Genomic DNA, 14147 nt, shown 5'->3' on the forward strand with positions numbered 1-14147 from the left:
AAGTTCTATAAACTCTACTCTTTATACTGTATTTCCATGAATGTTTGCACATTTCAGAAAACTTGCTGCACCCATTCCCCATTCTCCTAGCAGAATATAAAGAAATGATGGGTCAAGACTTTTGCACATTACTGTATGAATAGACAGTTTTATAATACCATAGCCTGCATTTCCCCAAGTGAAAACATTAAATATAGTCATACCGTTTTGAATTAAAATAATCTATATTTTGGTGCATACTTTATTGACTTTGCAGTTGTAGCTTGTTCATACTGACCCCAGCAAGCAAAACTGCAGGTCTGAAAGTGTGAAGAAAACATGGTCTTTGGATTTTATCACATTCTGCAGAAAACCTGATTTACCCTGTCCTCTATTATCAAATCTCACAATAACAGTGATCTCCAAGCATTTTATTTTATAAGGTCAAGAGCCAGCAACAGGGAAAAATCACCTGTGGGCAAGCGCAAAGCAACAATGAGAAGGAGAAAAAGTCCTTCCTACACTCAAAAAAATGAAATTGGGTGGTTGTTACATGTACAAGATTCAAACTTGTAATTTGAACTAAATAATTTCATGTTTCTATGGTGAACGTAATTAAAACATGTAGCATCTGCATGAAATTCAGCAACTTAATTTGTTCTTCTTGAGATGACATGATACAATCTAGTAAGAGTGGTTAGTTGCCTGGACTCGAGAAATTCACAAGATCACATTAGATGTCAAACTACAGGAAAATCGCTGGAGTTGTAAGAGGCAGACAACTACACCCACACCACGTGTATGCTATTGCTATTTATTGTGGTTTAACCTGTCAAGGACAAAAACGTACAGAAAATTCTGCATCAAGCCTTGTAATCATAGCTTTCCTACTTTTGTTAAGCCTGGTTTGACAGCTTGGTGGTGTGATGGTTAGTGCTGTTACCTCACAGCCAGAAGGGCCTGCGTTCAAATCCACAATCTGGCTGGTTTGCAGTGTGTATTTAGAGTTAGGTTAACTGGTGATTATAAATTACCCATGAATATAAGTGCAAATGGTTGTTTGCCTCTATGAAATCAACAACCCCCATATTGGTTCATTAAGCAAGACTAGCAGTAATTGCCTTGATTAACAAAGTAGTTGTTCAAACAACAAGTTTTCATTGTGTTTTCCTAAAGTTTTTCACTTGTGTAGAATGAATTAAAACAAATTTCACTTTACGTACTTCAATAAATCACTTCAAGTCAATGTAAGTATACTACGTTGATACGTAATCTGGTTACATTAAACCACCAAATGCCAAATGTGTTGGTTTGACATGGTCAAAAATGGGTTATTGTACTTGGTTAAATCACGTGGAAAAAGGTGCCATGATCAAATTGTGTTCATCCAACAACAGAGTGTAGGAAGAAGAAATGTTAGGACAGGCAGGCGTTCACTCTGAGTGGTTGGGGAATGAAGGTAATAAGATGAATGGGGAGTGAAAGACAGGGGAGTGAAGAAAGAGTCCTAATGGCATCATGTGAGGTCCTCTAGCTGCCAAAAAGAAAAAATAACGAAAGGTTGGTTTAGGGTTATGTGATCCAGCCCTAACTATATGATTGATCGAAAAGGAAAGTTTTAAGCTTAATCTTAAAAGTAGAGAGGGTGTCTGTCTCCTGACAGGAGAGGGGCCTAGTAGCTGAAGTCTTAAACTCCCATCCTACTTTTGGAACCACGAGTAAGCCTGCAGTCTAAGAGTGAAGTACTTTATTGGGATAAAATGGTAGCGTGAGGTCTTTAAGACATGACAGAGAATAATTGTTCAGGGTCTCAGAATTCTAGATCTCGCAGAGAGCCGATGAAGACAAGGTAACTTCTCTTTGTCATCTCATAAGTGCTCTCGCTGCAACAGAGAGCAGCCAAAACCACTCAGTGATGTCACAGAGAGCCGTTCTGCTTTGACAGCAGATGGAAGCCACCTGCGTGAAGACTCACACGGCTGTCTTTAACAGCGTCAAGGTCACAGAGATAGCAAAACGCAAAACACACAACCACTGACTCAACATGTTAACCATGGAGGCCCCTCATTAAATACTCGTGACAAAAGTGCAGACGTACAGTTTTTGTGAGTACATGAACTTTATTTAAATAGTGATTAGCCTTTACAAAAAACAAAAAAACGAGTACATCAATTACACACCTGATAAATATTTCACCATAATGTTCACATTAAAGTGTTCAGAGTGTTACTGTGTTGTTGTGTTTACACGTGTGCCTGAATCAACAGCATGACAGAGGTTTGCACTGAGAAAAACAGGCTGATGTGCCGCTATCAGTGTTCCCCAACCATCGTGATAAAGCGAGGAGACATTTCTATATTTCATTGACTGAATATTAGGATTACACAACAAAATAAACAGCAAATTAGGCAAATGCTTGACAATAGAATAAATCTTTTCCTCTGTCGTCATAGCAGCACTTTGACTGGAAGATCACGATAGTCTTTGTCAGCAACCGACTGAAGAGTGAAAACCACATCCACACCTAAAATTGTTTTCCTCTTTTGGGCTTGATCTGTCCCTCATCCAACAGCTCTGTGGAGCCACATGCAAATCAAAATTCAAACTGGCGTGGGGCAGAAGGCACTTGAATTTACATAAAAACTCAGCGACCTTGCTCTTCGCAAAATGAAGTACTTGATGAACCCTGAGAGCAAGTCACCATTGGCCAGCACATTTGCCTGTGTGGTGGCAGTGAAGACCCTTCACATGGAAAAAATAATCAATGCGGGGCCTTTGCATATGATTTGTGTGCGAGCTGTGAAGGGAAATGCACAGCACCGAGTCTGGCAGACAGTAGTTTGAGCAGACTATGCTCATGTGAACTGAAATCAGAGCTTTTGAGAAGCTGAGAACTACAAGGGTATGGTACGCTTAGCACACACACTCATACACACACACGTACAGTCACACTCAGGAACATGCACACATACTTTATACATACATTTACAAACAGTGGAAACAGCTGTCTGGAAAGTGAAAGTTCTATGGGTCTGTCTCAGCTTACACCAACATCAATAACAGAAAATTAAGAATGTGCATAAATCTGACAATAAGAAAACTCACGGGTTAAGATGGCAGGACCTAATGTCCTTCCTCATAAGGGCTTATTTATCAAAAATGCAACCTGCTTGGAACATCTTGTTTCACAAGCACACAAAGCTCGGCTGAGAATGGCACCAGCCACAAATAAGTTTAGTCCAAGTGCACTGGAGGACAAAAAAAAAAGATATAGACTTAGCTGATTAGGATGGAATTTTATAGGTTTCTTTTTCTTAGTTTGAGACAACCAGTTGAGATGAGGAAATTACTAGTCCCAGCGCAATAACAATCTGGCACATAACCCACCTCTGCTAAATTGCAAACCCTTGTTTTTGTACAAATTAAGCAATCAACAAACATAACTTGTTTAATTAGAAAGCGTTGCAGACACTGGTTTACTTCCTTTTTTTTTCTTTTTTCGATCCGCCAAGCTAACCAGCTGCTACCTTTAGCATCATATACAAAACAATGATCCGAGTCTATGCTACTAATCTTCTCATATAACTTTCATTGTCTCAGCCAAATAAATGTGCTGTGTTACTAAAATGCCAAACTTCATTAATGCTTGTCAGCTTCTCATAGCAAACCTTTTCATTTCTGAATCTATGTTGATCATAAAATTAGCTGCATGACCATAATGAAAAAAAGTCGCTGTTAGCTAATTTTGAGCTACAAAAATGCCTAACAAGTACCAGTAGACTGAAGAAGTTACTTGGAAGTGATGAAACGTTTCTCCCACTGAAAACGCTACGTCCAGATGAACAGAATCAACCTTTTGGGAAGTGACAGTGGACACCTACAGCCAACTTAGTCACTGTGTCACAATGTGTATACATCCTTTAAGACACTTCCATGTTGTACATTATCTGCACTTACACTCTGCATTCATTTAGACAGTGTAGAATTTGTGAAAATGTACAAGTTATCGGTCATTAGACCACAAAATAATAAATTCTTCAACACTGAAGATATTCTTCTACATTAAATGCAGATAAATTAGTGTGTGGCGGATATAAGTCTTAAGACTGATCTCCATACCAATATTTGGCCAACGTATAGGGTGATATTTTGGCCTCAGACTCTCCCATCTCTGCTTCACCTATTTAAATTTAAATGTATTTTTATGCCATAAATTTTGATTTTATCCGGTCATTAAGTGATGACGTGATGAATCCTACTTCCGGGCCTAAAGTAGTCTGCGTTTAATATGGCTTTTGTGTTGTTAACATGTTTAATGTTATGTATTTTATTCTATTTAATCTCAAAAAGCTCCTAAAACAGTCAGTGATCACTGTTGACCTCCTTCGGCTTTTATTACCGCTAATCATTTATTTACGCTCAGTTTTTAAAACCTTAGGATGTAACTACAGCCCAGCCAATGCAGCAATATATGAATGACTAACCTCGTATTGTGGATGGATTATCTCAGTTGTTCTCCTGGCTGAAGTCCTTTTACAACATCCTGCCATGCGATTACATTTGTTCCTGACCACCGAGAACACTCACGTTAACTTTTATCGAGTGGAAAAAAAGTTAGCTTGTTTATATTATGCTAACATAATTGTGTCGCTAGCGGTCACCTAGCACATCATTATATACCAGCTAGCCAAACTTCAGTAACCCTACAAACGTCACTGCTGTTTAGTTTTCTGTCTTCATTTATGTTGGAAGTGATAACAGAGCTGTACGTTTTAATTTGTTTCCAAAACCCCGCAGTCAGGACATGCTATATTGTATTTAGATCGAAGCTAGCGAGCTAACTTCCTGCTAACTTCTAACTCCGTTAAATGTCATAAATTCTGTTTTCATGGATGCCTGGATGTTAAACTGAATTGTTACACCTGGTAGAGCAGAATGCTGATCATTTTATTAAAGATGAAAGACTTTAGACAGTTTTTCAACTCTCAGTAATGCCATAGTGATCGTTTGATATATGGACCTGCAGCGGAGTTTAGGCCCAGACACGGCCAGTGACGACAGACTTAACGACCGGATAGGCAAATAGCTCATATAAATTAGTGCCTGAAAAAAAAGCAAAAAAATTGCCTGTGTTAGCAACCTAACTAGCATTAGTTATTTGTATTTCCCCCTGTATGCTCAAATTTTTAAGCATGATCAGACATTAACCATTGGGTACTTGTAGAACCCTTAATTTAGCACTCAAAATAACAATGGAAGTTATGGAAGTACTTGATTTGTGACACAGTGAGTACTAGACGATATTCCCACTTAGTCACCTAGCATATTTATCATCACCATTGCAAATATATAGATATAAAAAATATTGATATTTAGCCACATTTAAAATATGTCTTGTCTTTTTTTGGAATAAATTCTATAATAGTCGTAGCACACAACATACTGTCTCTATATGATCTATGGTTATGAAGAGATGAGGTGTTAGCTAACCTCAAAAATAGTACACAGTCAGTGGGAAGCCAGAATAGAGCTTTACACGTGCAGATTCATTTAAGCAAGCTTTTTGATTTGGCTCCCTTTACAAAATTAAAAAAAAAAAAAAAAATTAAAGATGATAGAATCCATCACACCTGAACATATACAGTATAAAACCATTTGTGCCATATTTTCCTGATTGTCAGTCATAAAGTGTACTAGCTTGATTGGCAGGCTTTACGAAAAAAATAGGGCTCAATGAGTACAACCGGTTTGCCCTCATTCATTGCTGTTGTTGTCGAGATCTTTGCACTGCAGTTCTCCTCCAGCGTAGTTGATGCCGGGGATCTTGACGCCAAACCGGTCTACGCACCAGCAGATCCCCCTTTTGCGACCGCGAGATGGCTTGCACTGTGGGTAAAGAAAGCAAGACTGGAATAAAGAACTTGTTTTCCAATCATTTGTTGTGGCATTTTGACTTTATTAGACTGTCAGATATCAAAGTAGCAGTGCACTCTAACTTTTTGATACATTTGTACCTGTTTGCGCTTGAAGAAGCCCTTCTTGTCACAGTTGGGAACATACAGTGAGAGAGCAAAGACCTGAGAAGTGTCCTTCATGGCCTGGATGAGATTATCTAGTTTTCTTCTGCAGGGGCCCTAGAGTCACACAGAACATAAATCTAAATGTCTGCTTGATTACAATGCATATACATGCAAAATAGTTCAATTCTGGTTAAGAATTATCTGGAAAATTTGAGAAGCCAGATGCAGTGGTATGCAATATCTGATTTTGTAGAGCCAAAGTTTGTTCATTCAGAGGAAAAAAAAACTAAAAGTAAAAAATTGCTCAAAATCTTGCAAAAAACCAACAGTCAGTGTTTTTTTTTTCTTTTCTAATTTTATTTACCTTGGTATGCATCTTTGTAATCTCTACATCACTTACAAAATGAGGATCCAGTTTATCTATGCTGAGTGGAGCCAAGTTGCTGGCAGGCCCAAGCTTGGCCAGCTGCTTCTTACGGTCCTTGGCCTGCTTCATGGCCTGGGCCTTGCGACTGCTAATGTGATCTCCATATAAGGGCACCTTTGTTTGTGGTGGGACTGGGACACGTAGCATGTCATCATGAGGCTGTCCACCTATTTGGGAGGCAACAAGACACAAAAGAGGTAGATCACTTATTAGTTTTCTGAAAAAAAAGTGTTATTTACACCAAAATGCATTGCGGCTATGGCCCCATGTGTTCCTTTGGTATAAAACATTTGCTATTTTTGGAAAATTTCGAAAGCCTTAAAAACCGGTTGCTGCTGGATTTCAGAGTCTGTTGGAGCATTATTACTGCCAACAACATAACACTGAAGAATGTAATTTAGCACAATAAAACTAACAGTTTTTGCACTGAACCAAAAAGTGTATTGCACCATGCTTGGGCATGTACAGATGCGTGTTTCTCCAAGGGCTAATAAAGCAGAAATACTCAATCTTTTTCTGGCATGTCCTGCTTTAGGACCTGAAAAAAGTTCTGAGTTTCCCAACTCACTTTTAGTATAGTAACTGGTAGAGTCCCACCAGTATACAGGATTTTAAGACAGGTAACAATATCAATATTTGGTGATGTAAATATCCTATATGTCGGCCAATATTTTTTTTCTTTCAGGTACAGAAAGCATGCACAATTTCCCTAAAAAATGCTAAGTGAGTCATCAATAAGATAATGACACAATGTAGTTTAAAAATAATCTTATCATGGCAAGTTGAGGATGACTGTTTTTAGACTTTGTTCTACTCAGATCAGCTGGTTGTTGTGTTTCAAAAACACATTATGCCAATCGGGAAGTTGCATAGTGCCCTCTGGTGGACACACTGCACAACATCAACACTCATAACATAGTTGAAGGGTGTTTCTTCCATCTCTTCTTTACTTTCATTAATCTACTTTTATAAATACAGATATAGTTAGATTGGCAAAGAGTGAATATATATCACAAACATCAAACAATGTTCTTACACATGTAACATATCTGCCTGTGTCAGAAACCTAGCAAGCATTAATCATTTGTATTTGCTATTGATGTTCAAATTTTTCACCATGAGCAGACATTAATCATTTGGTTACTCGTTGAACCCTTGAGTATGAACACATTTATGCACTCAAAATAAAAAGTCTTTTTATGATTTATTGGTATGAATAGATGAGGTGTTAGCTAACGTGAAAAACAGTACACAGTCAGTGGAAAGTGACTTATAAAGTGGTTGAATGGCAATTCTCGTGTTTCTTCTTTACACTTTAATTTTTAATTTTATCAGCCGTTATAAATGTCAGTAAGTGTCAAATAAATGCCAGCATGATGCTTTCAATAACAAAAAGTTTAACTAAATCTTTTTAATGCTGATCCTCTACACTAGGGCTGCACGATTTTGCATAAAATGAGAATCACGATTTTTTTGCTTAGAATTGAGATCACGATTCTCTCACGATTTTCTTTTCCAATATAAATATTTATTGCACTTATTAACTGCACATCAACTTCATAACAGTTGAGACTGAACATAAAAACAATAAATTAACATAAAAACAACAAATGTCTCACATTTTGTCGTTAAATGTTGTACTGCTTGAAATTCCGTCTCCACCGTTGCTCGACACTGCATGTATAGAGCAGGTAGAATAGAAAAATATTTGCGGGACGGCACTGTGTAGCGTTTGTCTAGGGTGTTGATCATTTTCCTAAATCCCTCGTTTTGCACAGTGTTGATGGGAGCCATATCTTTGGTCAGGTGATAAGTAATAGCCTCCGTAATTTCTTTGTGCCTGCGGGAGTTCGACGGGTATAGGGAAGCGCTCTATAAGGTTCCCGTTATTGATGTTTGGGTGGTTGGCCGGGACGGATTTTCTCCTGTCACGTTCTTGTCAAACCTGACGTGCTCTCCGTTGTTTTTTCCCTGCTAATTTTAGCAGCCAGCTTCTGTATCACGTGGTATAAGGCTCCGCCCTTGTCATTTGTTGAGCAGGAAGAGTGAGCGCTTGTTTTCATGCAGATTACGTCCCGGATCAAAATGCGGTACAATCGTCGTCGTCGTCTTTTTTTTAAAAATCATTGTCATTTGGAAATGAGATCGCACATAAATATGAATTGAGATCGCGATTTTCTAACGATTAATCGTGCAGCCCTACTCTACACCCCACAGTTTGGGAACCAAACAAACAGATTTGCAGCCCAACAACTGTAAAGCATGTCTCTGTTAAACATGGCTTCCTTTACTGCAAAAGTTTGAGTCACATAGGACTACTGTTCAACATTTCATCTGCAGTCAGTAATGGTGGGCCATTTCCACTGGATGCTTACACGTTAAAGATGAAAAACAAAACAAAAACAGCAGTAGTAATCATTCCAACATGTCAACAGCTGTAATATTAGTCCTGTGTGAACATGGCTTGACATGATGGGTCAAAATGAAGAGCATCATGACTTCCAACCTGGATTTGCAACTTCTTGAACTGCCAAATTAAAAAGCTCAAGAGGGCACAAGGCAGCAGATTCCAATTTGGAAATGTCACAACACAACGTGATGATTTCACTTGCCCCAGCTAAATGCTTATTTAGCACAGTTAGTGGCTACAAGCCAGATTCAGATTGGATGTGTTGACATACGGGACAACATAAGCTACATTTATGGCAAGTCAGGCTGCCAGTTTGGGGTATACGTAGACCAGGGGTTTTAAAACTTTTATAGCAAGTGACCTAAATGAGATATTTAGTCTCACCCTGGCACCCATGGCCATGAAAACATGCTATTACCCTTGTCATGTGGCAAGCCACCAAAAAACAGCCGCAACCCATTTTGGGTACCAACCCCCACAGAAAGCTTCATGTACAAGTATCTTTCATCTGTGCAAAAACACTGCTCTGTGCTAAATTTTGGGGAGTCGCACAAACCTCAGCACTCGCCCCTCTCCCTTGTCCCCACCCTCAGCCACAGTGACTGCACTGAGGCCAGAGTGAGTGACTGTGGCTATTTCCCCCCCTAAACAGCACTATAAACTGATATTTCATCGGCTTTCTATCCTGAAACATGCATTAACTGTGCATGTGTCCTAAGCCCTCGTTGGCCCATTTCCACTGCTGTGTCACGCACTTGTTTCCGCTTTCGTTTTGGCAGATTGAAAACTCCACGTATAAACCTCTGTAGTTCTGCCAGTGACATGGTCGCTAAGCTACTAAGCTAACTGCGTGGTGAACTGAGGTCACTGTGTAGCTGCAAATGATGCTTAAAACCTCGATGACTGACGATGATGAAGCTCATGATGATGATGTCATCCATCCATTCCCCTTAATGACAGGTTCTTGGAAAAAAGAGATTCCCTCTAGTTTCCTGCTGACAATGTTTTTTTTCTCTCTTTCCCCAGGGAAATCTGAGGCAGCTCAGCGCCAGTATGTCCAATCAAGTCTTCACTTGCTAATCCCCAAGCTTGTCTAATCTGACGTGTGCTGACTGATCACATCTTTTACTTTTTCCCCCTTTCTTCCTGCCTCTTTTCCTCTTCGTGATCCTGGAGAGCTATGCAGCTCCCTGCAGGAATTAATGACTTAAAAAAATATTTTCTTCATCTTCATCTATCCAATCTTTCCATGTATTCTCCCTTGCCACATCTGTCCAGATGTTACTGTTACACATCCTTTCAAATGTAAAAACTAGATTCTACCTATTTTTAGCTGTTGTTACAACTTAAATGCCAGCTTATGTCACAGGTTTTCTGCTCTCTGACACACAGCAAATATGGAAAATATGGTCAGACTGCACACACAAACACTTGTGCATTAATATAGCTGTACATGCCTATTATGAATGCATATATGCGCGCATATCCACAGCCCAGGGTTGTCAGGTGTCTGCAAAGCGTTTTTACTCTATGGGGCATGTGCTCATGGGTGTGCATGTGGGTTTTTTTGTTTAATTTATGTGTCAACAGAACGCCCAGCAGGAGATGGGGAGTTCATGATGAAGCTGACTGCCGGACAGACAGACGGGGGATCAGAAACCCACGCTCAGCCTGCATTCTGCTGAATCACTGCACAGCCGGGGCCTGCCTGCAGCGCTGAGCCGGAGAGAGGGGGAGGGAGTGGAGGGAGAAGACTGTGTATAGATGTGAAGAAGAGGAGACCAGGACGGGACTAACAAAGAGTGATGAGAGGGAGCAAATAAGTAAAGGTGAACGGATCAATCCAAATATCCATAGTATCGATACCGACGCTGGTATTGGTATTGGATTGATACTAGTGATAGGATCGATGCTTTGTTTATATCCTCTATCTTCAGTATGTCTTTCACTGAATTGTATTAAATTAATTATTGACAAATGTCACATGTATTTTATTTATAGCTTATGACACATTTAAAATAACAGGCAGATTTAGATAAAAAAAAAAACAATATCAAAATACATAAAAAGCTGAAAGGTGTGTTTTATTGTGGGAAGTAAAAATCACAGCTCTCTCTCTCTCAATGCACTCTTCTACATAAGCTGCTATTACAAATTAAATGTATCGGTATTAGTATCAGCAATATTGGCCCAGTCTTTGCTTGGTATCGATCGTATATCGTACTGCACAACTCTAATTGAAAGACAGCACTCACTGTAAGCAAATAACACATTTCTGGCTGGGGATCAAAGCTGACCTTCAGTTCAAAAGTAAGATTTTGATTCACGCTCTTTTCCCATTTTCCACCTCTTGTTACTGGACTTTATGCCATTAACACAAAGCAAGAAAATAGTTCAAGTTCTTCTTTTTTTTCCCTTGCTCAGCCCGCTGGCGTTTAAAACAAAGTAGGAATATTTATGTTTCCATTGAAACTCTGCAGGAAAAACGGAGCAAGAGATAGAATGGAAACGGTGATTCGTGGAGATGGTGGGATAGTGAATGAGGTGGCGGAGAGAAGGAGAAGAAGAAGAATAGGCTGGAAAAGATGAAGAGGGACAGCAGCCAGGCAGGGAAAGAGGAGAAGAAGGCTGTGTGTTGGGACAAAAACAAAGGTGGGTCAGGTGTGTGAGAAAAGGCACAGGTGGTAGACGAACTGACAAAAGAAAGGAAGAAAGGTCTAAAGAAAAAAAAAGAGACAGGTAACCATAGAGGAAGGTATGTGGGCAAAACATGATTTCACACCTTGAAGACAGTGAGTGCAAGCTAAGGCAGCTCTGCTGGAGCCACAGAGGAGCCCCGCTGAGAACCACCTGTAATCTTCTCCCTTTTTATGTCGTCTGACTTGAAGAGGGAGGGGAGGAGAAACGGGACTCCGCTGATTTAAGGCTTGCAGACCCACAAGGGCCCTATAGTTGATCACCACGGGACACACCAACTGCTGAAAGAGTTCACAGGGGTCAGCTCAAGTGCTGAGGAGACTCCCATCAGCCCCTCAGAAGCAAACTGAGTAGAAACAAAGTTGCAGGAGAGCGGAGAGCGCAGTGAGATTATTCATCCTTCTCGCTCTCTGAAAGGGAGTTTGTGCATCTCTTGTGGGCTTCATCAAAATTCCTGCACTGACAAGGGAGGAGTAACATCTCTCTCCAGCTGTTTACTATTTCTTTGCACCGTCAGATCTTTGGGTGAAGCAGGAATTGCGCGTGATGTCACTATCAGAGCTGTCACGGAGAACATGGAAGTGTTACTGCTGCGTAACCCACATTTCCCATTTGTCCCTTTATCTTTAAACTAACACACACAGCACTAAGAGTAACCGCCTCTCCATGTTCCCTTCACAGGTAACCCTCCACAAGCCTACCTTTTGACGGATGCAGCAGTTTGTACAACTTCTCGTTCCTGCACACCCCGCGGCCGTGCAGGAGCGCGTGCAGCGGCTTCTCCTCTCCGTTCTTGGGCAGGCAGCGGAGCCCGCGCGTGCATGGCCCTGTGTACACACCGCACGGCTGGCCCTCTTCGAGCGCGCAAGTCATGCAGCACCCGCAGCCGGGCTCCTTCACCGGCTGGCAGCCCACAGGCACCGTCGGGCACATGGACAGCACCTTCTGATCGCATGGCTCGCACGGCACGTAGGACGAGTGGCAGCCGGCGATGGTCAGCAGCGGAACCAGCAGGAGGGAGAGGCGCATAGGCATGGTGGGTGCGGGTCTGGAGTGAAACTGCGTGGATTGGAATGGAGTGGTGACGGGTCGGTGGAGACGAGTATCAGCTAAGCGTTGCGGAGAATCCTTTCTATGTCTCTGGTCTCAGTCCGAACATCAGGCGGGTGCGAGTCGCATCCACAGGTGCCTCTGCGCGCTCACTTGTGAGTGGCAGCGTATCCGATGCTCGCGTGCTCTCTCACTCTGCCGTCCTCCTTAAAACCCCGCAGAGTTACCAAGAGTTGAAAAAAGAGGCAAACAAACAAATGAAATTATCCAGACACCACGTAAATCTCCCTTAAGTGATGCCCGGTTCCGTTTACGCGCAGGCTGCTCCTCTTCAAATAAAAAAAGGAAAAAAAGAAAGCCCGCTGATTCTCTCTCTCTCTCTCTCTCTCTCTCTCTCTCTCTCTCTCTCTCTCTGTGTGTGTGTCTCTCTCTGTCACTGTAGGTTACTTCGCCCGCGCAGATTGCGAGCAGAATGTATAATCTGCGGCTTTGAGCTTGCCTTTTAAAAAAGAAACTGCCGGAGGCGAAGCCTGTAACGACGGGTATGTCAAACAACGCGTGGAGGGGAGGAGGGGGGAGATCAGAGGGAGGCGCACTTGTCAAGTCCGTGCGCTGAGATGCTGATTTCACAGGGCGGGTGCTGGCATGCCTCCAGATCTGCCAGACACTAGACGATGCTCCCGTAGGCGACTGAATGAGACCTTATCTTTCTCACTGCACAGTTGCCATTTAGGTATGGTCAGTTTGAAAAAATGAATAAGTCCGTTTAAAATCTAAAGCAGAGGTGTTAAACATAAGGCCTGGGGGCCTGAAGCAGCCTGGCAAAGACTTGACAGGTTTAGTGGACCTATTTTGAACTTTTAACTCTATTTTCAGTCACGGTCAAGTGTGTGGAAAACAGAGAGATAGGATCCAAAAGCAGGACTCAGCAGGCCAGCTTGGAATATGCACAGTTTTGTTGCTAGAGGTCCTTGGCATGAAGGCAAATGACTGAATAGACAGGGTGCGTGTACACACAGGAGGAGATGATGACAATGACATGACAGAGACAAACTGAGGGCTTAAATAGACAGGATAATGGAAGGATAGGAAACAGGCAGGAATAACTCTAACTAATAAAATGGAGGAAGTAAAATACACATAATGGATATGTGACAGAAGACTATCACAATAAAACAGGAAACATACATGGGAAAACTAAACACTGACAAAAGTCCATACTCAAAACGTTGGGTCAACAACAGCTTTGACCCGACTGCCACCCACACTACACCAAAGCAAGACATTTTCTTTGAATTAATGAAAGCTTTCTGTTCTAAAATTTTAAAATTAGAGGACAGTCTGTGCAACGATCTACCAGAACCTTATGTGTAACCTTTTCTATAGGTTTATCGTGTAGTTTCACCAGTCTGGCCCGGTCCACATCAAAGTGGGCTGTGTGTGTCATGAATTTGACATCCGTGATCTAAAGGAATTTCTCTGTTTTAGCATTTTACACCTGCTTTGCTTTCATAAACTGGTGAATTTGGCCTTTGAAGGATCCCAAACACTCTTCTATTCTCAG

The 14147-nt window shown here is 41.2% G+C and overlaps 1 protein-coding gene across 2 annotated transcripts; it reads right to left on the minus strand.

The window, feature by feature from the left end:
• Positions 1-5386: 5386 nt before the first annotated feature.
• igfbp5a (insulin-like growth factor binding protein 5a) lies at positions 5387-13158 on the minus strand. 2 transcript variants are annotated; one of them, XM_040051629.1, is made up of 4 exons: positions 12235-13158; positions 6364-6593; positions 5994-6113; positions 5387-5865 (listed from the first exon to the last, which is right to left on the minus strand). In XM_040051629.1, exons 1-4 carry the CDS (start codon positions 12566-12568, stop codon positions 5734-5736), a joined length of 816 nt encoding a protein of 271 aa, XP_039907563.1. In that variant the 5' UTR covers positions 12569-13158; the 3' UTR covers positions 5387-5733. The 2 variants fall into 2 exon arrangements, with proteins under 2 accessions (XP_039907563.1, XP_039907564.1); XM_040051630.1 differs by having other exon boundaries at positions 6400-6593; positions 12235-13157.
• Positions 13159-14147: the final 989 nt, after the last annotated feature.

The sequence above is a fragment of the Simochromis diagramma genome, unplaced genomic scaffold, assembly GCF_900408965.1.
Source record: "Simochromis diagramma unplaced genomic scaffold, fSimDia1.1 OVJJ01000107.1, whole genome shotgun sequence".
Lineage (NCBI taxonomy): Eukaryota > Metazoa > Chordata > Actinopteri > Cichliformes > Cichlidae > Simochromis > Simochromis diagramma.